Here is a 23,313-nt window from a genome sequence, read left to right on the forward strand (position 1 = left end):
GGTTTTCTCACATGTGTGCGCCCAGAAAAACGCACATGTAATGTTCTGCAATCAGATTGCATGATGATTCCTAGAGGCAACTGCTTTTCTTGTAGAAACTTTGAAGCAGACCATAGTATTAAAAGATTGTCTCCTACTTAAAAAGGTAAAGGGACCCCTGACCATTAGGTCCAGTCGTGGCTGACTTTGGGGTTGCGGTGCTCATCTCACTTTATTGGCCGAGGGAGCCGGTGTACAGCTTCCGGGTCATGTGGCCAGCATGACTAAACCGCTTCTGGCGAACCAGAGCAGTGCACAGAAACGCCGTTTACCTTGCCGTTGGAGTGGTACCTATTTATCTACTTGCACTTTGATGTGCTTTCGAACTGCTAGGTTGGCAGGAGCAGGGACCGAGCAATGGGAGCTTACCCCGTCGCAGGGATTCGAAACGCTGAAGAGGTAGTAAAAGGTGATCCATTAATGGCACCAGGAAGTAAATAGCATTCTAGGGGGCAAAATGGAATGCCTTTTTAGCCTTGCACAGAAAGTATTAACACTTTTATGCTACAGTGAATACCTGCTCCCAGGTATTTCGTAAAAATAGGAACATTAAATTGAGCTGTCAGTAGAGTCTAGAGTCATTATTAGCTTCCATGAATGAGTTCAAAATCTCTCTGGCGAAAGTGCAGAGGAAATCACTTCCCAGATTGAGATAGACCCATCTTCCTTTTAGAAATCTCTTTGCAGAGGTCTGAAAATTTCCATCAGTCTCTCCTGCCATGAGGCAACTATTGTGCCAAATTACTGCCTAGTGGTGATTTCCCTGGACTTCACAGAGTATATGATTGATTCAAAGTAAAAATGCAAGGGTCTTTGAGCAGATGTTATCTCTCCCTATCATGAGAAGTTGTGAATCTCTCATTTGATTGCAGCCTGATACCAGATTTCATGCAAATAGAGATGAAACACCTCCGGAGTAGCCATTAATTCTGTCCCCCTCCCACCAGTGATTTTCCTAGTGTAAGGAAGAACCACAAGGTTGCTGTTCTAATTCTTGGTTTAACACACTCTTTAGTTATCAGAGATAACATTATTCATGGCCTGGCCAATTAAAAATGATAGCTTACCACACACCCCAAGCTGGCATGTTGCATGTTTGCAATGTGAAGGTCAGTTTGTCAGATCTGAGACCAGTGTGGGGCACCCGCCATTTGCACAGGAGATTGCCAGTTGGTAATTGTCAATCTCCATCATTTCCTGACAAAGGGGAGTGGAAAGAAGGGGAGCATGGAGAACAAGAGGATAAATGAAAAAACGAATTCTGTGGTTTCAACCCTTGGCCTGTTGACCTCCTGATCTCTTTAGCACAGACGGTGTATGTTTAATGAAGGGACATATGTATGGCCTCCAGACACACACTTTACATTCCAATGGGTTTGGAAGGGCCAAAAGTCCAATATACTAAGCAGGAGAGGGGAGGGGGAAACCCAGGAAGAATGGCAATGGAATTAATTCAAGACTTGCATGAGGAACTGAGCTTGTTGTATATGGTGGAGCCTGAATCAAAGCTGGAATCTTTGTCATTCTGGCCTTAAATCTGAGCAAAGTCTGGAAAATACTCTGTTGTTCCTCTACTAAAGAGTAGAAGAGGATGGAATGAGGAGGCTACTCTATTTTACAGGAGCTTATAACTGACATGGTCCTAATTATCAAATTGCTGCTTACATTTTAAAAAGCCTCCTTACCTATTCTTTGTTCTTGTACACACACCTTTTATTGCTGAATTTGGCCCTTCTCTGTTTCCATATTTCCACTGTTCAGAACTTTGCACACTACACCCCACATAAAGTTAGAGTGCAGTCCTTGTTGGGGTAGGCACTGCTGAAAGCAGGGAGGCCTGCTTCTGAGTAGACATGGATAAGGTTGTGCTCTTAGATTATTTGCCAGCATCAATGATACCGTGTTTCTTCGGCTTTCATTCGTCATTCTGCTTCTCTTAGTCATGGCAAAGCACATTGCATTGCAGTGACACTCCATTCACCACAACTGGAAATCTTGCTCAGCTAGTTTAGGTTGTGTCTCCTATACTGATAACAAATTTGGGCTCCTCTCCCCATTTGTGGTCACAAGCAAATGCTAAGATGTATAAACATGCTTTGTTGGACTGTTTTAATTGAACAATTAATATCCTGCCCTTTTGGTGCTTCTGCACCATTCGGCATCTAATAACAGTTAAAACCACCCATAAAATACAGTATTTTTAATTTTTTAATAACATAATAAAAAACAGAAATGCAGCAGATAAAACCGAGTCATTGAATAAAAAGTATCTATCCAATAAATGCCCGCCCTGTTAGGCATTGCCATACAGCAAAACACCAAATGTGTGGGTCAGCTAAGCCTCCCAGGGGAAAAGATTCCATGATTTTAGGTGCAGCCACAGAGAAGGCCCTTTTATAAAAGTCAAGCACATGCATTTTGCCTTAAAAAATGGTTCCCAATATAAAACCCAGTGTATCGGTAGCCCAAATTCGTATTTGATGAAATGGAGAACTGTGCTTCTAAAAAAAACCATTCTGAGCCGAGTTTTGTAGAAAGCACTTAATCGTAATAAACTTACACAATAGCTTGTACTGTAATTCTCATTTTTATACTCTGCCTTTTGTATAATTGGCCTGAACCATAGTGGGTGATGAAGCCTCTAGCTAACAGACAATTTGTCTTTCCCATAGTTGAAACAAAGTGAATTTTTCTGTCTAGACTGGAATTTTCTCAGGTACATTCAAAAGTTTTGGTTAACTATATATAATGATGGTTTGTCAAGCAAGGATCCAGTCTTTCTTCATAGTTTGCAAGTGTGTGCCATTTTGAATTATAATTCTTTTTATAATTATAATTCCACCAGCTCAAATAAAGAAATTTGGTTATCCGTAGCAAGCAGTAAGATATGAACTTATACATACAATGCATATCTCTGTGATTGGGCAATAATGTTCAAGCCATTTTTGCTGATGAGCCCAGATGCGTACTGAGTTTAATGCAGTGGAATTGATTTCTGTTTGCTAGCCTATCATTCCCCTCAGCAGGGGAAAATCAATACAGATCAATCATGTGTGATTTTGCATGCCATTAGATCCTGATTTAACCTCTGTAGCCCCCTCCCCTACTGTGGACCACACAGTTTGAAAGAAGATTGATTGCTTCAGATAATCTGGGCATGACCCTTCCATTGAAACATCGGGAATCATTCCCTCCTTCCCTAATACTTTTTAACCTAATTATTAAACACAGGGTTCTTGAAACTCTGCCATTCCACTTCTACGTAATTTGGAATAGTGGGCAGAAATTCAACTCTGCAATGAGGGCATATTAATAGCTAAGCAGAAATTTTGCTTGGGGCTACAAGTATTAAGCAATTCGTTGTTCTGACTAGCAAGGACTTGGGTGTTGCAAAGGGCCTGCGGACTGCACAGAAACACATTTTCGCTTCTTCCTAAGCCACAGTTTGTGGAAAAAGGAAATGTAAAGATGAGCTTTTCTTCCAGTTTGTCCCTAAATTAGTATGTAAACTAGCTTCCCAGGGGGATACTTCCATACCTTTCCTTCTAGTGGTAAGAATCACAGGCAACAGAACATGGTATTGCCCATGGGGGGGGGGGAGAACACTGGGTGATTTCCAATGTCAGTCATACTTGAAGTAGATCCATTGAGATCTACGGTCTTAAATTACTTAAGTTCAACCATTTCAATGGGTCTTCTCCAAATATATCTAGCATTGCCCAGTATGTCTTTTAATCTGGATCTTCTGTAACATTGAAAGGGGTTGAACTCGTTGCTTTGAGGGTAGTTTGACTCAGAAGTATGTTACTGTAATTTGAAATAATATTTATTTCCAAATTTGGTGATTTCTGGTAGCTTTCATTGACCAAACTGAAAGTGATTTCACACTACAGAAAATTATCTTCAAGATCCTAAAAAGCAGGCAACCCCAAACTCAGCCCTCCAGCTGTTTGGGGACTACAACTCCCATCATCCCTAGCTAACCAGACCAGTGGTCAGGGATGATGGGAAGTGTAGTCCCAAAACAGTTGGAGGGCCACGTTTGGGGATGCCTGCTCAAAAAGATGCCTATATTATACACTGTGAAAATATAGTCGTGGCTATATAAGGTGTGCTGGAACCTTAATGGTGAGACTTGTAGTCGTATGGACTGATGCTCTTTTTGGTGTGTCAATCAAGGATAAAGATGTCCGTGCTGCAGCATGGTTCTATTGTCCCATTTTGGACAGACCATTAATTCTCCCTCTTCTAGCCTGGTTATAAATATTTCTGAGTCAAAACCTATCGCTTTAACTGGATACTGGACAACAGCTAGTCTTGACTTTGTTGGCCCTGGTGTTGTGCAGCTTTGCCTGTCTTCCTGTGCTCTTCATCTTGGGTAGATACTTCTTTGCTTATTGTCCATGGCTTGTAAATGACTTTTTTAGGTTGCCTTTTCTGTATAATGCCTTTAACCTCTTACCAGTGATTCCTAAAGCTCCCTGGCATTGCACAGATAGCCTACCTGTAGATGATTTGGTTTCCTTTGTCCCAGCCATCAACTCAACAGATATAGGTAGACATAACACTGCATTTTGTTATGTTTTACTTGCGACCACCCATATCATAGCATAGCTGGTTTCACTAGGATAACTGTCAATGTAATGCTTGTTTTAAATGGTCACTGCTGATGCCTAGAATCACATTTGGGGAAATGCTTGCAAAAGGAGATGGGATGAGCAGCATATCCTCTTTCTCATGATGCAAAGTGCTACAAACTAAAGCCTGAAAGCTTACTCTGTTGTTCACAGCTGTGCCAAGACTTGAAACTGTTCGTCTGAGGCCTTTTATCCAGTCTCTAGACTGGCAGACTCTGAACTGTTATTTCCACAATTTCTCTGCAGAAGCATAAACATAATTTTTCAACTGCTGGCCTTTGTTCTGTATTGCTGGCCTAGAGCACATATCAGATTTTATTTTAAAAGAAATGGGTTTTCAGAAAGGATTTGCATGAGAGAATGAATATGTATCCTTTTGATACATATTCACTGTCGTTTTAATGAACTCAACAGAGAAGCTTCTACTGAATGTCTTTGGGTACAGTTCTTCAGAGGTGTCTTTTGGGGGGAGGGGTACACTCACACCCACCCTTGCAGTCTCTAAGATGACTGTCAGGGACCAGAGGTATATGCTGAGTGTCTGTCAATTGTGGGGATCAAGCCAAGGCTCCAGCAGCCCCAAATGTTGTTCCTTTCCATTCTCTCAATACCTATAATTTTCCTTTTATCTCCTTGTGTTTATTTTATCCATCCAAACACCACGAAAGCTCTCTCTTAGATTTAAATTCCCTTCTGTGGTTGCTGGAACACTGCAATATCCCATTGGCTGCCTTTATTACAGTCACACAGCAGGCCTGGGACATTGGGGATTATTGTACAATCACTCAGCCTGGTCAGTGCTAGCATCCCTATTCCTTCAATAAATCTGTTGTCCTTTTCCTGTTTGGTGGGCTTAGAGAGGGGATGTGCAATGAGTTATTATCCCACACTTATCAGCATTAAACTGGATTTGACAACTCATAGCTTGGGATTTGAATGATCTAAATCCTTCATCATTTGGCAGCCCTGAGGTTTCCTGTGGGCTTTTTTAAATGGTACTTCTCAATTTATCATCTGCAAGGTTGGAATCCTTATTTATGGTCAGTGCTGCATTTAGGATGGTGCAGCTGATCTCCCACACAGGATGCCAAGATGAGGGAATGCATAGTAGTAACAACAACAACAACAACAACAACAACAACAACCCTATATTTATATGGGTACCTACTGAGAAGATTCATAAAAAAAGCAACTGTACCAAAAGGAATTACTGTGAAAATAAGAAATGGGGGGGGGGGATTTTGTCCTCACTCCGGGTGCCATATTACCAAAGTCCGCAGCTGTTATGGAGTTCAAAGATAAGATGAGAACTTTGAAACCTGTCTGGGAGTTACTTTGCAACAGAAGTTTCCTGTAGAATCCAGTTCATCCAGAAGAACAGTCTCAGTCATCATGAAATAGAGCTAGCAAGTGATTCACGCTCTTGTGTCCAAAGTAGAACTCCCCCATCCTTTCTCCATAGTGATATGAGTAAACTTCATGTGCAAAGGCACCTCTTTCTTTCCCGGGGAAAGTTCCTATTCTATAAGCACCAGAAGAATTGTGTATGCCTCCACTCCCCTTGTTTCTCTGTGACATCTGAAACCTATCTTAAAAATTTGCCTGATAGCTGCCTCTCTGGAAGGAGACTCCACAGTCTCTGTAGCCTAAGGATTGTTAAAGAGAATGCATGTTAGCTATACCTAGTCAATAAGGACTTTCCCCCAGAAAGGCCTCAGCTTCCACCATGTTAATGACAAATCTATTGGTGAGTGGGATTCCTGACTCACAATCCAGAGGTGGCAGCGCTGTACTTTTTGGGGTAGGGATGGGGCAGGGCAGGGTGGAGGTGGAGGTGGCAAGTTTGAGGCAGCCCCACAGCAGTTGCCCCACAGGTGCACACATAAATGCAGGCTCTCCTGACCTTGCCATTGTCTTGCCCCCCTCCCACCCCCGAGTATAGAGCTGCCTCCACTGGGAGGACTCCACAGCCACCCACACCCTGCCCCCCAAGCTTCAACTGTCCAATAATGCAGGGGCAGGGAGTCTGTGGCCCTCAAGATGTTTCTGGACTACCACCATCCCTGAACATTCGCCATGTTGACTAAGACTGATGGGGGTCCAACAACAGCAACAACAATTTCTTACCTCCGCCCATCTGACTGCATTGCCCCAGCCACAGTGGGTGGCTTCCAGCATAATGAAAGCACAGCAAAACGTCAAGCATTAAAAACTTCCTGATACAGGACTGCCTTCAGATGTCCTCTAAACGTTGTATAGTTCTTTATCTCCTTGATATCTGATGGGAGGGTGTTCCACAGGGAGGGTGTCACTGTCAAAAAGGCTCTATGCCTGGTTCCCTGTAACTTATCACAGTGAGGGAACCACCAGAAGGCCCTTGGAGCTGGACCTCAGTGTCCAGGCCGATCAATGGAGGTGGAGATGCTCCTTCAGGTATACTGGGCTGAGGCTGTTTAGGGCTTTAAAGGTCAGTACCAACACATTGAATTGTGCTCAGAAACGTACTGGGAGCCAATGTTGATCCTTTAGGACTGGTGTTAAATGGTCCCGGTGTCTGCTCCCAGTCACCCTCATCATTAGGAGGGTCACAGGTTTCCCATTCCTGGTCTTAGGGAAAGTTTGTGTAACTTAATGATGATTATGTTACAACAGTATCAGAGATAAAATTCCAACATGTAAGTGTTGAGACTGACAACAAAACACCAAACTGTATACAGAGAGGAAAATAAGTAACTAATTTCCAGGCATAAGAAAAGGAAGGAGATATTATGATTCTGCAGCCTTTGCAAGTGAGTTGAATGTGTTTTGTGTTTTTTTTAGATCAAAAGTACAACCCTATAGGTGTTTTCAGAGAAGTAAAGTCTACTTTGTTCAGTAGTGTTGCTGTCAGAAACAGTTCATAGGCTTGCGGGTAGGATTTTATTATTATTTTTAACGAAAGACAGTTCTCATAATGTACATTTCAAAATGCACGCTAGGGAGCCAGTGTGGTGTAGTGGTTAAGAGCGGTAGTCTGGTGAACCGGGTTCGCGTCTCTGCTCCTCCACATGCAGCTGCTGGGTGACTTTGGGCCAGTCACACTTCTCTGAAGTCTCTCAGCCTCATTCACCTCACAGAGTGTTTGTTGTGGGGGAGGGAGGAAAAGGAGATTGTTAGCCGCTTTGAGACTCCTTCGGGTAGTGATAAAGCAGGATATCTTCTTCTCCTCTTCTACAAAAGTATCTGCAGAAACCCAACCACCTGTTTCCTTCCCATGAAACAGCTTTGAAAGGAATGATATGAAGTGGAAAATCAGCAGGGGTGTGTGTGTGTGTATGCACTCAAACACTTTCCCAACCCATAATATGCAAATTAGGCTGTCAGATTTGGTGAACTGGAATATGGTAAGCCCTATATGAGAGTGAAGTGCCAGCCCTCCTCTTTTACACTATTTCAAGACCCTGCTTCCCCCGCCCCCCATGATGAAAGCTTTACACCAGGGGGCAAAAACATTTGCAGTATCCACCCATTTCAGTTCAGACTTGTTTGCAGGCAATATGAAAAAGATGAGGAATTTTATCTCTCCATGGCAATCCAGATGTAGCCCCACCTACATTGCCACCTCAAGCTAGTCTGTGGGTCGGCCATCCGTTTGGTGTATATATATTTTTGCCTGAAATGAAAATATGACATTTTTCATGCTGAGTTCTGTGTCTGCTTCTTACTTTCCATTCACCCCCCCCCCCATAAAAATGGTATTGCTCCTGAGGAAATCAAATCCAATCTTCAATATATTTAGCATGAAAGCAATAAAGAGCATTAATGTACTTCAGAAGGGAGAGAAGTACGGGCTGGCATCATCTGCCTCATGGAGAAAAGAAGGATCACCATGGAAACTGTTTTCGTTGAATTCCGCACTCTCCAGGCACTGCATGTGTAGGAAAGCAAGTAAAAGGGATGGGGCGGAGGGGGGCAGGAGGGGGGGAATCTTAGTTTTCCCCCTCTGTTGCCACAAATCTGCTGCTGGAGTCTTCTCGTGAAGAAGAGTCATGAATTATATATACCAATCGTGCAAATAGCATTATGAATTCGAATTAATATTGCACACTGCATTGGCCTTTAAATGAAGGCTGGTTTGAAGTAGCAGGTGACAATCAGGATCAGACTGTAGTGCATTCCAGTGACACAAGTTAACCCTAAAAATGAAAAAGCAGCAGCTTAGGAGTGTCTTTGCAATTTTAAACACTGACAGATGCCACTTAAAAGAATAGAGGATATTTTCCCAACTAGCCAAGGAAAGAAAGGCCACCTCTGCCGCTCTTGGGATTGTATACTTAGATGCTCATCTCCTGAAAAGGAGGGGGGGATCAGTCACTTGGGGGTTGCAGTCAACGTAGCGCTAAGGTGAACATTCCACCAATGCAACCATTTTTCCTTGCATGATTGAGCTTTCTTCCCCTTCCTCCCCTATGTCCTGGAGGTTCCCCAAAGCATTCAGAGCAGATTTGGGGATGGCTTGAAGCATGCTCAGAGGGAAGAGGGGCAAAAATCGCCTTGGGTAAGTGCTAATGCTTGCGCTAGCACAAAATGTGTGTTGAATGCAACCCTTGGTGTCTCCCATCCAATCTTTCCTGGTGTAACAGGCCAAAGAAGAATTGGTTGGGTCCCCCCCCCCTCTATTTTATTGGCCTCTCTGTTGTAGAGGAGTTTCGTACTCTGTCTCTGCCCCAGAAATCTTTTAGTTTCCAAGCACTGAGAGCATCTTTGGGTTAAATCGGGGGAAGCACCTTGGGTACAAGCCAGAACTGATCCAAGTAATTGCTGATCTAATGCAAGCAGCACCTCAAGTTTGCTAATTAATTATACCTTATAAATGAATGCATATCCTAACGTAATTAGACCAAAGTGCCTTTTTTGTATTTCCAGACAGATCTAAGTTTTTATGTTTTTCAGCAAGGACCAGATGACTTTATTAAAATAAGATTTGAGATGTAGGGACAAATATCTGACTTGTGTTTAGCACTCTGGCAGGTCTTTTAGCTTGTATGACTGAAGCTAAGCCAGGAAACTCGCCACCTGTGTCTTTTGTTGTGCAATGATGCTCATGTCCAGCCTGGATCTTTTAGGAAAAGCTGTTTGAGATTCAGAGTGAGGCCTTTCGTATATTTTTTTCCTATAATCGGGTGCACATTGCACTCCCAATTTAGTTGGGTTTTGGGGGTCAGTCTTGAAGACTACTCTGCACTGCCCTTTTTAGATACCATAGTCCCATTGATGGCTGAGGCAGCTGGCATCTTTCTCTCTTTAACTTTAAGTAGTTCCCTTCCATGCCAGCTCATTGCCTTGCCCCCTTGCCTCTGCGCCATGTTTGTTGTTTCCTAGTCAGGGATCTTTTGTGGAGAGGTACAGGCAAAGAAGAAGTGAGTTCATAAGAATCCTTGGAGCCACAATGGTTGTAGAGAAGGGTTAGCTGCCTTGCCATGGGGTTCAGGTTACTGGCCACCCTGAATGAAGGCTTCCACTCTTGGCAGGTGGAAGAATTGCCTAAAATGATAAGTCCTTGTTAAAGCACGGAAGCCTATCTGCAGTTCTGCCTGTTATTGTTTCAGTGAAAAGTTATGAAGAACATTAGATGGTGTTGCTTCAGTTTCAACTCCTTTACTTGTTTCTGTTTTCTTCATTTTCCCAATCTCACTCCTCTTTTGCTCTTGTGGGACTAGGAAACTGTGTGTTTTGTATGAAACCTTCTCCCACCTTCCTAGTTCCTTTTCTTTCTTCATAACAAAGCTGGGCCTATAAGATTTAGCCTCCTACTCTTACATAAGGCATCTCTTTGCCTCTAGCTCTCCCACTCCCATTCTGCAGCAGCAACTAAGCAAAAGGTCCAGGCAGTGGGGAGGGGAGGGGGGAGTCAATACTGTGTAACATGCAGTATTATTAATTCTGTATTGGTATTGGTATTGCAAACCCCAAGTCATTAACCTATGTGTGCTCTCACACTTCACCTTAAAACATTTTACTTCTGTTAATAAATAGTGCAGTTGCAAGATTGGTGTGGTTATTGCTAGCTCTCCAGAACGACTAGCTTTTTGCAGGTCAGTGCTAAATCCTCCAAAGTAAGCAAGCTACTAACAACCAGTGCAATCATGTCTTTTACATCTCCATGAGGGATATGAAGAATACTGTTGAGTAGGCTGAAAGCAGAGTAAGGTTCCTATAACTTCTGTCTTAGAGCTTCAGTATGCTGATGACAACATAGTGTGTGCACACTCAGAAGAAGACCTGCAAACCATCCTAAAAATCTTCGCAGAAGCTTATGAAAAGCTTGGCCTATCACTCAACATCCAAAAAAACCCAAAGTGCTGCACCAGCAAGCACAAAACAGCGCCTCTGCAGCACCACTATTCCAACTCAGTGATTGAAGCACAGCGTGTTTGAGGACCAGGACATTCGCAGGAAAACCAAAACACATATTTACAAAGCTATTGTACTACTAACCTTACTGTATGCTTGTGAAACATTGACCACTTAGAAACACCATCTCCAGCTCCTCAAAAGATTCCATCAATGATGTGTCCGGAAAAAAAAAATATATCACTTGAGAAGGCAGGTGAACTAATGCCAGTGTACTGGAAGAAGCAAAGATCACCAGTGTCAAAGCAATGATTCTTCAACATCAACTTTGTTGGACTGGTCATGTTGTTCAGATGGCTGATTATTGTCCTCCAAACAAGAATCCGAACTTAAAAATATTCCGAACTTAAAAATGGAAAGTGTCAACAAAAGCGGTTTAAATACTCTCTCAAGGCAAATCTAAAAAAAGGTAGTAGAAACACCAACAATTGAGAAACACTTGCCTGCACCAATTGGAGAACAGCCTTTACCGAAGGTGTTGTGGACTTTGAAGACAATGGAACACAGGACGAAAGGGAGAAATGTGCTAAACGTTTGGCAAACCCTCACCATGATCAACTCCTGCCCAGAAACCTATGTCCCCACTGTGGAAGGACATGTTGGCCTCCACAGTCACTTACGGACTTACTGTTAAGACCATGTTCATGGAAGACAATCCTACTCGGCTACAAGTAATCGCCAAATAAGAAGAAGAGAAGAATATAAATCCCACTGCAGCCCTTGTGGGTTTCTCAGTTGTTGTCACAGCCCTGTCTACAATGAAATTGTCTTCCTAAATCTATTCACAGCAAGCAAGTGCTATAAATTAGTTAAGACAAACTTCAGAAAGCATTCATGTCTTGGTAAATATGCTTAGTGCTGAAGAGACAGGGCAATATGGAGAAAATTGTGCAAATATTAATAGAGGCAGCATGGAACTCATTATTCACCTGCCTAATGCCATCTGGATGTTCATGGCCCAGCAGGCATGGTGGTGGCGGGGGGAGTATTTGTGAGGAGTAGGCTTCTTGCATAGAGAGTGACTGGATCCATGGAGAGTGGGGTCACAGGCTCTTAAAAGCGCAAATCAACATGCATTTGGGCTAAATGGAACTCACAATGGCAATGAACACAGATTACAATTTACCAGATGGAGTTTACTATATAGTAGGATGTAACCATGTGGGAGGCCAGTTGTCTGTTACTATCATACCTTGTGGAAACAAAACATACCACCTCTTTGCTTCCCCAGATTTCTGAGGACAAGATGAGACTTTATGAGGCATCCACTCCACATGGCTTTCTTGTAATGTCCCATTTCACGATGTAAAATGACATCATTCTGCTGTGCCTCTAGCACCCAATATGAAGGTTCTACATCACACATCTGTGTTACACTAGACATTCTGAGGAAGGAAAGAAGAGATGCCTCGGTTGGCAGTGCACCCTGAAACAAGGACCTGATAGCTGTGCCTTTATTTTTATTAGATATAATTTGGAAGGGAGCAAATGTAAATTGGGTGCTGAAAGAAGCCCATGATACCATAAAACCTGCTCCCTAACACACAATGAAAATGGATGCCAGAAGCTAAAAATGTTTAAAAGCCTTCTTTTTTATAAAAGAAGCCCTTAGCTAGCAATACTGCTATGTTGGAAGCCATTTTTCTCCCTCTCTAGTTGTGCTTTGCATTCACTGAAAACTGCACTCAGATGCAGTTGCTGAAGACAGGGAGTAATTGCAATGGAATTAACCCCTGACATATTTTCCTAAGAATAGCCCTGATAAATCCACTCATCAGGAGGTTACCAGCTTACCTTGATGCAGTGTAAACACTCCTTTCTTCCACCTTTTGAAAGGGACGGCATTTGTAAGTCAAATTACTCTCTGCCCAAGCACCTCTCTACTGTATTTTAGTTAAATGTATATTCCATTATATTTCACTTCGGAGAGTTTGAATATTATTAAATAACATAATGCTTCCAGACATTGCGTTATAGGGGTGGGTTTGGGAGGTAGTCGCCTTGGAGCTGTAAATGTTGAAACATATCCCTGTGGGCTGCAGAAAATATAACTACACATGTATGGCATGTGTAGTTTAGGCAGCACACCTAACACACACACTTAGTAGGGAGTAAATCCCATTAAACTCAGCAGGATCCACTCAGGCAGCAGATCCTAATGTAGATCTTATTCAGGGCCAACCCAGCCACGAGGCATGGGCTCATTTGCTGAGGAAACACATTTCAGTTTTGTGGTGTACTGTATATTTGTATTTGAAGGGGATGAATTTCATGACTGGCTCCAGGTTTTGGGGGAGCCTCGGGTGAGATGCCCTTGTGCCCATGCACTTTGTCATTTGCAGTCCTCCCTTGATGCTTCAACCTCATTCCTTCCCACTACTGGTGTCCCCTTAGCTCTGGCCCCTTTCCTAAGGCTGAGGCTGAGCATGGGAGCCAACTACCTGGGCATCCCTACTCCTTCCAGGCTGTGGCCCTGTGGGCAGAATTATTCCAGGGAGGGGAGCGGGGAAGAGGCTGAAAAGAACATATGAGCATCATGCTTTCCTCACTCTGCTAACACCGCATGCCCTTCCCAAGGGGAGATATATATACATATATGCAGAGCTTTTTTTCTGGGGGGGGGACGCAGGGAGACGCATACCCCTAAACATTTTGTGAATCTTTGTACTTTTGTCCATTTACTGTATTTATTTTTCCCAATTTGAACTATAAATGGTGATTTTCTTGAGTCAAAATGAGGGTACCCCTAAACATTTTTCTTAGAAAAAAAGCACTGCGTCTACGTGTGTGTGTATGAATGAATGAATGAACAAAACTATTCTTTGTTCACTATTGACATGAACATTCAGAATGAAAAAATGGTGTGTGTTTTTACTCTGTAATTAATAGAAGTTTAATCAAAAGATTTCGTGTCAGTGTAGATTCTCTGTGGTTTTGAATCCATTATACTAGACAGTGTGATTGTTAAGGGAAGATTATATTGGAGTGAATCTAGGTGATGATGGAATACAGAGAGCGCTAATGAATAGTATCTAAGGTGGTATTTACCTATTGCTGCTTCCTGAGGATCTAAGTGAGAGGCAGTGATAACTGGCACATCATCCCATTTCACACTGTGGTACCAAAGTTTGACGTTTGGCAGATACTTGCTGGAGGAGACAACATTTTTCTAGACATTTTTAAAGCAGAACAAACATGCAACTTTTACTCTGTTATTATGAGAGATGCTGATATTTTTCCTTGGAAAGCACTTTTGTCACAGGGACACTGCATTCTGTCAAGCAGCAGTAACTAGAAAATGCAATTTGGCCTTCAACCGGCATGTTGGTTATCTCTGTGACTACAGCGTGGAATGTAGTTGTAGTAACCTCAGGTGCCATTTCTGATAGTGCCTGTGACTTCCCGTGTATTTCCAGTACCATGTTGTCAGTGTTTTATGTAATGAATTTTTAAAAACTTCTTTAGAAACCAGGGATTCCAACTCTGATAGCAGGAACATTATTGTAGCCTTTAACATCCAGTGATCCTTTCCTTCTCTTTGGAAGATGACATTGTACGCTCTCTCTTTCAAGCATTAAGAGTGCACACCTCCCTAGATTGCTGTACATCACTTGAAAATTAATAAAGAATAATGTTTAACAGACTATCCAGCAAGGTTATTTCCCCCTCTCCTGCAGCAAGGCTGCTTCATCCCATAAATCACATGGGGCCTGGAGATTGCACCACTGGCCAGCCCTCATGAGATGCTATTTGTAAAGACTCGTGCTTTTCCCACACACCATCCCCCAGCCGGTGTAAACATTCCAGCCATTTATGTTGGTGACAAAAGCAAGAGTGTAATGGCTGACTATTTGAAGTGCTCATATGGATTTTTAAATCTTGACAATTATTTGCTTACAATGTCTATGAATTCGCTTTATGATATTCAAGTATAATAGAACATCCAACTGCTCCATAGAAATTCCACAGGGGAGGCAAAGCCCTGACGGTGGTTGTTCCTGTAACCATATAGGCAATGAAGCCTTTAGATGCCTGTGCAAAGCCAGTTTGCAGTTAACTTAAATTGCCTTTGTCTTTTTCTTTTCAGCTGACATTATCTCTACAGTAGAATTCAACCACACAGGAGAATTACTAGCGACAGGGGACAAGGGGGGTCGCGTTGTAATATTTCAGCGTGAGCAGGAGGTAAGTGCTGGTGAATGCAAAAATGCCCATTTTTATCCTTTTAAAAGAAGCTTCCTGCTGCTTCCTAATCTTTGCGTGTCAGTCTTCACCCTGCTTCTCTTCTAGCAAACTAAAAATTGCAAAAAAGTCCATTAACATCAATAGGCCAGCTTCTGTCTCATGAAGCACCCTGCAAATACCACATTTTCTGCATCCTTTTGCTTCCTTTAACAGTCAGTGCTGGCTGCAAATCTAATATAAACTGAATACTGCTGAAGCATCATAAATTAAAAGACACCCAACTGCCTTGTTTGCCCAGCCAAATAATGCTTTTAAAGTCTGATTTGTTTAATCATTAGTATGACTTCTCTTACTTCTTTTTCCTTTTGCTCTCTCAACTGCTTTACTTTGAAAAGGTATGCATAGTTTTATTCTGGTAAACACTGATGCAGGGCCTTACACAACAGTAGTGATGCTGTTGCCATATGCCAGTGAAGAATATATTCTAAGGTTTCACATATAATTAAACTCTACAGTGGAAGCACGGTATTGTCAGTTATGATTTCTTTCCATTTGTATAATTGCTTGTTGGATGTGTGTGTGTATTCTGTATAATTATTTAGAAAGGACAGTTTTTATTGCTATAGAATACACAACATGGGCCATTCTCAGAATATGATTCCCAAGTATATCTTTTTATTCTAATCTGTCCTAGTCGGCAGAGATATGTCTTACCTGAATGGAAAGGTATTATTAGATCAAAAAGGCAGGAATTTGATAACAGCTTGAATTGATCCCACTGGTGCAAGCAGAAGACACTTCCACATGTAGATGTGTGTGCTGAAGGTTTTCAGTTTCTTCTCATCTACACCCTACACAGACAATCCATACACTTGCAAAAAGGGTTTTCTTCAGTTAAGGGGATCATTCATTAACTCACATAGCAGGATTATTGGCATCATGTGAATATCTCAAACTGTGTAGGATAACTTTCATCTACATGGGACTAATGTCCCACTTGTAACATTTCAGAGAATGCTATGAGCAGACATTTATGAGAGCCTCTAGTAGAAATGCTAGCATCAGGCACCATCATTTTAATGCAACACGTTATTTGTGGCAGAATCAGCTCTTATGAATGACATGCCATATTCTGGCCTCATCAGCTTGATAAAGTGGTACAAGGGTGAAAAATGGTCAATTGCTTTCCCCCAGTCATGGCTTGGTTAAAATTCATTTGACAAAAACTGATTTTCAGTTAGTACAATTTAAAATCTGAATGTTGCTGTCTCCAGAATATGTATGCTTAAGGCCTGCAGTACTGCCCCAGTGCTTATGGTATTGGCGTCAACTCATTTACATCAAATGAATGCATGCAGCAGTACTTTTTTTTAATTATTATTATTTTTGCTGAGTACCCTCGGTTGGGCTATTACAGTGGCAAAGTGTATGCCTGTGCTGCCCCAAGGGGGCAGGGTGTAGAGGGCACCTTCTCACATGCCACAGTTCAGAGTAGGAGAGGGGCAGGGAAGTTGCCGCCCACTCTCCCCCTGCTCTCATCCGCCAGGCGCACCTTGCCAGGACAGAGGTGGGATGCTCTCTGCTGCCGGATCAAATATGACCCAGCGGCAGAGCTGCTGCCACCGGGCACGAGGTGTGCTACAGTTGAGGAGGGTGGGCAGCAGCGCTGCCGCCCACTCACCTGCTCTCCTCCCCCCGAGTCAGGCCTGACCCAGGGTGGGGGCAGAGCTGCACCGGGCACAAGCGCCGCAGCCAAGTCACAACTTCTGGTGGGAACCTGCTTTGGGATGCCTGTTTGCGCCCCCTCTCAAAATTGTTCCCGGGGCCACGGCCCCCATGACAAACCCCACGCTATGCATCTGGGCTCTTGGAGGGTGTCATCTAATTTGGATCAAACAAGCTGATGAAGTTATGCAGGTTGCATAACTAGGTGGGGATTTTAAAGCTTCCTAAAATAATGTGCATCTTTAGCTGAATTGAATTTATCTCATCAAGTGTTGAAGACTCATTGCAGTTACTTTTGTGCCAAATAATAACCATATGTGGTTATGTCACCTCAGCTATGAACTTACTAGTTGACCTTAGGAGAAGGAGTTCCCCTTTGAAGTCTCTTTCCTTCCCATATGCAACATGTAAGTAATAATACTAGCCAACTTTAGTTACAGGCATGGATCCTTTTTGGAATATCTTCAGGGAGCAAGGTTGAGAAATATCCTCTGGCTGAGTCCTTGGGGATTCAGTGGTGGGCAGACAAGGCAGCTCTGCAGGCCAATGGTCTGATCTGACATAAGGCAGTTTTATATGTGGGTTTTTACTGTTATAATGCAAAGTGCTTTGAAACAGAGTCCTATTTAAATATAAGCTGTAGTATTTCAAACATGTCCATTATGGGCTAGTTCACACAGTGAAGGGGGCTGCTGATTTCTCCATGTGACCTCTCATGTGCACAGGGGTCACGTTGGGGAAATCTCAGTGTGAACCAGACTGTGTCCAATTCAGCTCAGAGAAGCCAGTGACCTTTTTATAAGCTTGCAACAGTGGGACAAAGTTTTGCTGTAATTGTGGAAATGGTTTCTGCCCACATATAACAGTGTACAGACCATTTCACCCAGAGGAGTGTCTGTGCAATTCATTGTGTGGGGGAATTGCATGGAAGAAATAAGCAGATGGCTCGCATGTGTGAAGTGGCCTTATGACTGGGCATCTGGACACTGTCAATTGGAAGTGCCTCATAGTAGCATAACAGCAGTTTTCAGGATAAAGGCAACTTTAGACCATTTTGGATGCTTTCCATTCCAGCCTGGGTTGTTATTATTATTTTTAATTCTGTTAGGCCTGTAGGCAAACACTGCATTGAGCTGTGATCCTGGGCATAAGCCAAGTAGGGTTTGCCCCTTGATTTGAGCCACTTTCACACCTTGCCAATATGTTTTGGAGATAAATGTCAGGGAGGCCTTCATTCATTCATGGAACAAAGGTGCTCTTCCTGCTTCCTATCATCAGCATGCAGAGAAACTGACACACGAGGAGGATGCATTGTGCAGGAAAGATCTCTTGTGTCTGCTTTGATATCTAAACTGTAATGTGTCACCATAATCAGACATTTCCCTGTCTTTTAACAATCCTCTGAGAACAAAAGAATCAATTGAAAATTTGCTAGCTCTGGCTCTTTTAAGAATCCCTTTATTGTTTCTTTCCCACTCCCACAGAGCAAAAATCAGCCCCATCGCAGGGGAGAATATAATGTTTACAGCACATTCCAGAGCCATGAACCTGAGTTCGATTACCTGAAGAGCTTAGAGATAGAGGAGAAGATCAATAAAATACGATGGCTCCCGCAGCAAAATGCAGCCTACTTTCTTCTCTCCACCAATGGTATGTTGCAGTAATGACAGATAATTCTTTGCTTTCCAGCCAAATATCCTGCTATGCTTTGGTGGCTTGCAATAATTAAAACTTGTAATCTCACTGCAGGATGGGTAGGTATTACTTTCTCTCTCTCTCATATACGGGTGGAGCGACTGAAGCTCACAGGCTTTGTAAGATGGTGGCAGTGGCTGTAATAAAGCCCCTTTTCATAATGTAAGTCAACAGCCCATTAATATCAGATCTTACTAGGAACTTCTTAGTGCAGTTGTACCTCTGCATAGAACGATGCAACTAGACACAGGTATCTGGCTGAGTTCAATTGCCCTCTCTCCTCTGTCTCGTGTCCTAACGTGTTTCATGTATCTTCACATTATGACTGTTCCACACACACTGCTACTTGTGAGATAATGAACAGCATGGCTTAAATAACAACTTAAATTATCCTTGGGACAGTTCTCACAATTTTGCTTTAGTATGTGATTTTAGCCTTTCTGAAGGCATTTTACATTAGCGCTGCCCTTCCCAAACATCCTATACACTTTCAGATTTGCTCTTATTTTTTTATCCGGGCATGTAACTTGAAAACAGATGTTATTGTCAGTGATGATTAGTTTACTGGAAAACCTTCATCTGAAAGAACAGCACTTCATACAATATTTGATAGTTAAGGGAAAGGACACAAATTTTAAACTTACAACTTATAACTAAGGCCAAGTACTAAAAAATAGAGCTATAATGATAGTTTTTAAGATGACACCCAAGCATCTTTTATATGGAGGAAATCTCCATTTGCAAAGAGCACTTGAAGCTAAATTGTCTTAGGCAAAAAAGGAGGAGGGGAAAGTTTTTTCATCCCCTATCACTATATTTTTATTTAGTTTGAGGGTTGTTCTCTTGCCCCAATTTGGGAGCATACTTCTTCCATAGCTTGTTTTAAAGCAGCATAAATTCTACCCTCAGCCTACCTTTCTGTTCCTACCTTCCTGTTTTTTACATGGAAATGATCTATTGGTGTTGGATCCAGTCTAGTGCTGAGAATAAAAATCTGGGTCTTTTGTCTTCTGTAAAAGCCCATAGTAAGAGGAAGACTTTTTTTTAAAAAAAATCCGAAAACAAGATGGAAGCCCAGTTTTGAAAAACATCTCAATTTGAGAAGTCTTTTAAATAGGAAAAGCAGAAATGTAGATATGCCATTTGCAGGCATTCCATTATTTCGTGTATTAATTGCACTGTGGCCTATAAACAGGGTGTCCTTGTGATGATTACGAATCAAACAATTGCAGGGCATTGTGCTGAGGGATTACATACCTTCTATAGAACACTTAACATATCAAGAAATAGACTGGTTTAGTAAAACAAACCCATTGTACCTTTTTATAGGGTAGAAAGAAAACCCCTTCTTGATCATATAAAACCCAAGCACAAGAGAAGAGTCCATCAAAATAACTTCTCTAATGATTACTATTCACAGCTCTCTAAGAAAATCTCCAACTTGTCTTATGTAACCAATCAGGGATAGTTCACACATAAGAAAAGCAACCATACACTCTCCAATTTTGTTCTGGTTCAATTTTTATATACCCGTCAGTTTATGCATAATGCACTGACCTTGATCTAGTGTTAACCACAGTGAAGTTCTCTGACCTCATGATTGTGCTGGGGAGCCTCTGTCAGAATTACACTCTTCTACGATAATAGGGAGGGAAGGAGGGAAGAAGCATAATTTGTTTCAGTTTTCAGTTGTGCTAAGCTTATGTTTCATGTTATGTTTAGATAAATATCATGAGGATCCAGTGATGTTACTAGGATGAATGAAGCCTTAAGATGGATGTGACTTAATTACTACAGGAGAAAAAAGGGGGGTCTAATTATCTCTCATAGTCAACTTACTTTGTGTTAAAGAATTTACCCTATTGATCATTGTAATAAAATTCTGAGAGTTATTAAACTCATTTGGGGGAAGATTCACTGAAACACAATGAAGATTAATTATGTAGCCTAATGTTCTGTTAATTGAGTTTTTAAATAGTTTTTTGATTAACAGGAATATTATTCAGGAAGGTGTTTTCATATGCTTATAAATACCTCAAAATGATTCAGAGTTTTCTGCTACCTTTTCTACCCAAATATTCCCATTCTGTTCCCAAAATAACATAGTGTGTGGAAGGGCCCTTTGATCAAAATGAGTTAATACAACAAAATTAACAGTAGCCAACTGGAATCCCCAGAAAAGGGGGTGGAGGGAAATGAAGATGAATAAGATTGTCTTTAAAGGCTGGTGGGAGCAATGACAAACTGCCGATAGAGCACCCGCCAGGAGGGGGAAAAGAAAACACCATTATTCAGAATAAAAGCCACATGTTCCTGAGGCTCTTTCCCTGAAGGACTTCATGGCACAACGATAAATGGGATGACAACAAAATGATGAAGCCAATGGAAATATCCACCTGACAGGCAAGCTGGCAATTGTGGAATTCAGCACAGATTCAGTGTCGATGATAAAACGTCAGATTTTATTCCTTTCACTGGGAGGAGGGAGTTGAAACTGACTTTTGAGTAAATTACGGACATGATTGGGCTCCTTTCTAGTTTGTACTTTGTCACCCTTTGGACTTGCAATGTAATCTGTTGCAATCAAAGCTCAGCTAAAGCAGTTAGCTTTCATGTAACTCTAAATTGCTTTTATAGGATATTGTGCATGCTAGTTTTCTTGTCTAAGCTGTTCCCTCAACCTGTGCCAAAGTAAAATTCATTCAGCTTGACATATGCAATGTGCAGAGACCAGATTACAATCAGCAACCTTTTGCAGACGAGACACTGGAATCTACTTTTGTGGCTTACTGGTTCAAAACTTGCTTGAAATATTCAAACGTGATAGATGGGCTGCATAGTCATGAATGTTGTTATTTCCTTTTGCCAAATTGGCAGGAATAACTGGTGGCATGTGTTTCTTCAGCATGCGATCAGAGAAGAAATCCTTGTAATTGCCCCTTCTTAATTTTACATAAAGCTGTGCTTTCCCCCTGCTATATTGAAATAAGATCAAATGCCTGACTGCGCCAAGACCAATTATTGAGAGAAATGCATGGTTTAGGCCACCATTACTAGGTCAGGGTATAAACATTAAAAATCTTCCATTTGACCTACTTTAGTCCGAAAAGTCACAACAGTTTCTTGGACCACTGGTTATGTCTAAATATATAGAAAGGAAAATTCTGCGTAGGCATCTTGTGTGGAATACTTTTAATTATCTAAACACAGAAGTTTAAGGGGACAGCGGCTATATGAGTAGCAACATTCTATGGATTTGCAGCACCCTCTATATTTGGTCCGTGTAGGGGATAGGGAATCCTTGCATTATCCTTCTCCAGTAATCTCCTACTGCGATTGAATAGGGGAACCTCAATCCTTTCTGAGTCTTCTGCAGTGGAGTTAAAGGAAAGTGGTCCTTGTGGGGCTGACCCTAAATGTGCTCCTGCTTCAGGTTCAGAGTCCGTTCCTCTACTTTCTGACTCATAAAAGCTTCTGTGTTATTTCTGATCGTTGATTTCAGCAAGAATGAAACCTGATCATGCTACCTGCAGAGGGCATGGTGTGAAAATTGCATTGGAGTTGAGTCTGTGATCCTATATTTCCTTAGTCATGGACTACCTTGGTGACCCTGAGCAAGTCACTAACTTGCAACTGCAGTTTCCCATCTGAATTACTGTTGTTTTGAGACTAATATCATTTTTGTGATACACAAAAAAACCCCTGTCCACATATAATGAGCTGCGTAAATAACAAATAAAAGAAAACATTGTGGAATATTAAATGTATCATTATTCAATAGCATTCGATCTGGCTTAGAAAAAAATGTCAATTGGGTATTCCCGTTGTCTTCTAGATAAAACTGTGAAGCTATGGAAAGTGAGTGAACGCGACAAAAGACCAGAGGGCTACAATCTCAAAGATGAAGATGGACGGCTCCGAGACCCCTCCACAATTACCACACTACGGGTATGGCAAATGCATATTTCCGGGAGGGGGGGCATTTCCCCTGCAAAAAAGTCAAAGTTTCTTTATTTCATCACTCATGATCTCAGCAAAAAACAACAGCCCACAGCATTTCTGTCTGAAGTACAGTGGCACCTCGGGTTAAGAACTTAATTCGTTCCGGAGGTCCATTCTTAACCTGAAACTGTTCTTAACCTGACGTACCACTTTAGCTAATGGGGCCTCCCGCTGCCGCTGTGCCGCCACTGCACGATTTCTGTTCTCATCTTGAAGCAAAGTTCTTAACCTGAGGTACTATTTCTGGGTTAGCGGAGTCTGTAACCTGAAGCGTCTGTAACCTGAAGCGTCTGTAACCCAAGGTACCACTGTACTCTTGGCATGTTTCCATACAGGGGCCTAATATTACAAATTTGTAATTGGGAACAGGTATTTTTTTACTTACTGGATTTTCCCCAGAAAGGGACAATCTTAATTAAATGCAGTGTGTGTGGGGGGGGGGGTGAGATATGGACTGATATGGACATTTTGATGCCAGTGACGTCATGTGGGTGCTACAAAATACCTTCCTGTGTGAGGAGTGCTGTTCACACTATTAACACCTGTCTGGGAATACCCTTTCTTTGCACATTAGATGTTAGTAGCATGATCAGAGTGTTAATTGTCCCTGTCATAGTAATGAGATAGTGTTTGACAC

General features: G+C 42.0%; 1 protein-coding gene across 4 annotated transcripts in view; it reads left to right on the forward strand.

The window, feature by feature from the left end:
- PPP2R2B (protein phosphatase 2 regulatory subunit Bbeta) overlaps positions 1–23,313 on the forward strand; it is a 246,092-nt gene that overhangs the window by 151,475 nt on the left and 71,304 nt on the right. For all 4 annotated transcript variants that reach the window (XM_082213497.1, XM_082213499.1, XM_082213500.1 and 1 more), the window contains 3 exons: positions 15,157–15,254; positions 18,464–18,629; positions 22,510–22,622. In XM_082213497.1, coding sequence (XP_082069623.1) covers positions 15,157–15,254; positions 18,464–18,629; positions 22,510–22,622 — 377 coding nt within the window. The remainder of the gene's footprint in view (positions 1–15,156; positions 15,255–18,463; positions 18,630–22,509; positions 22,623–23,313) is intronic.

This window comes from Podarcis vaucheri (genome assembly GCF_965113315.1).
Source record: "Podarcis vaucheri genome assembly, chromosome: 2".
Taxonomy (NCBI): domain Eukaryota; kingdom Metazoa; phylum Chordata; class Lepidosauria; order Squamata; family Lacertidae; genus Podarcis; species Podarcis vaucheri.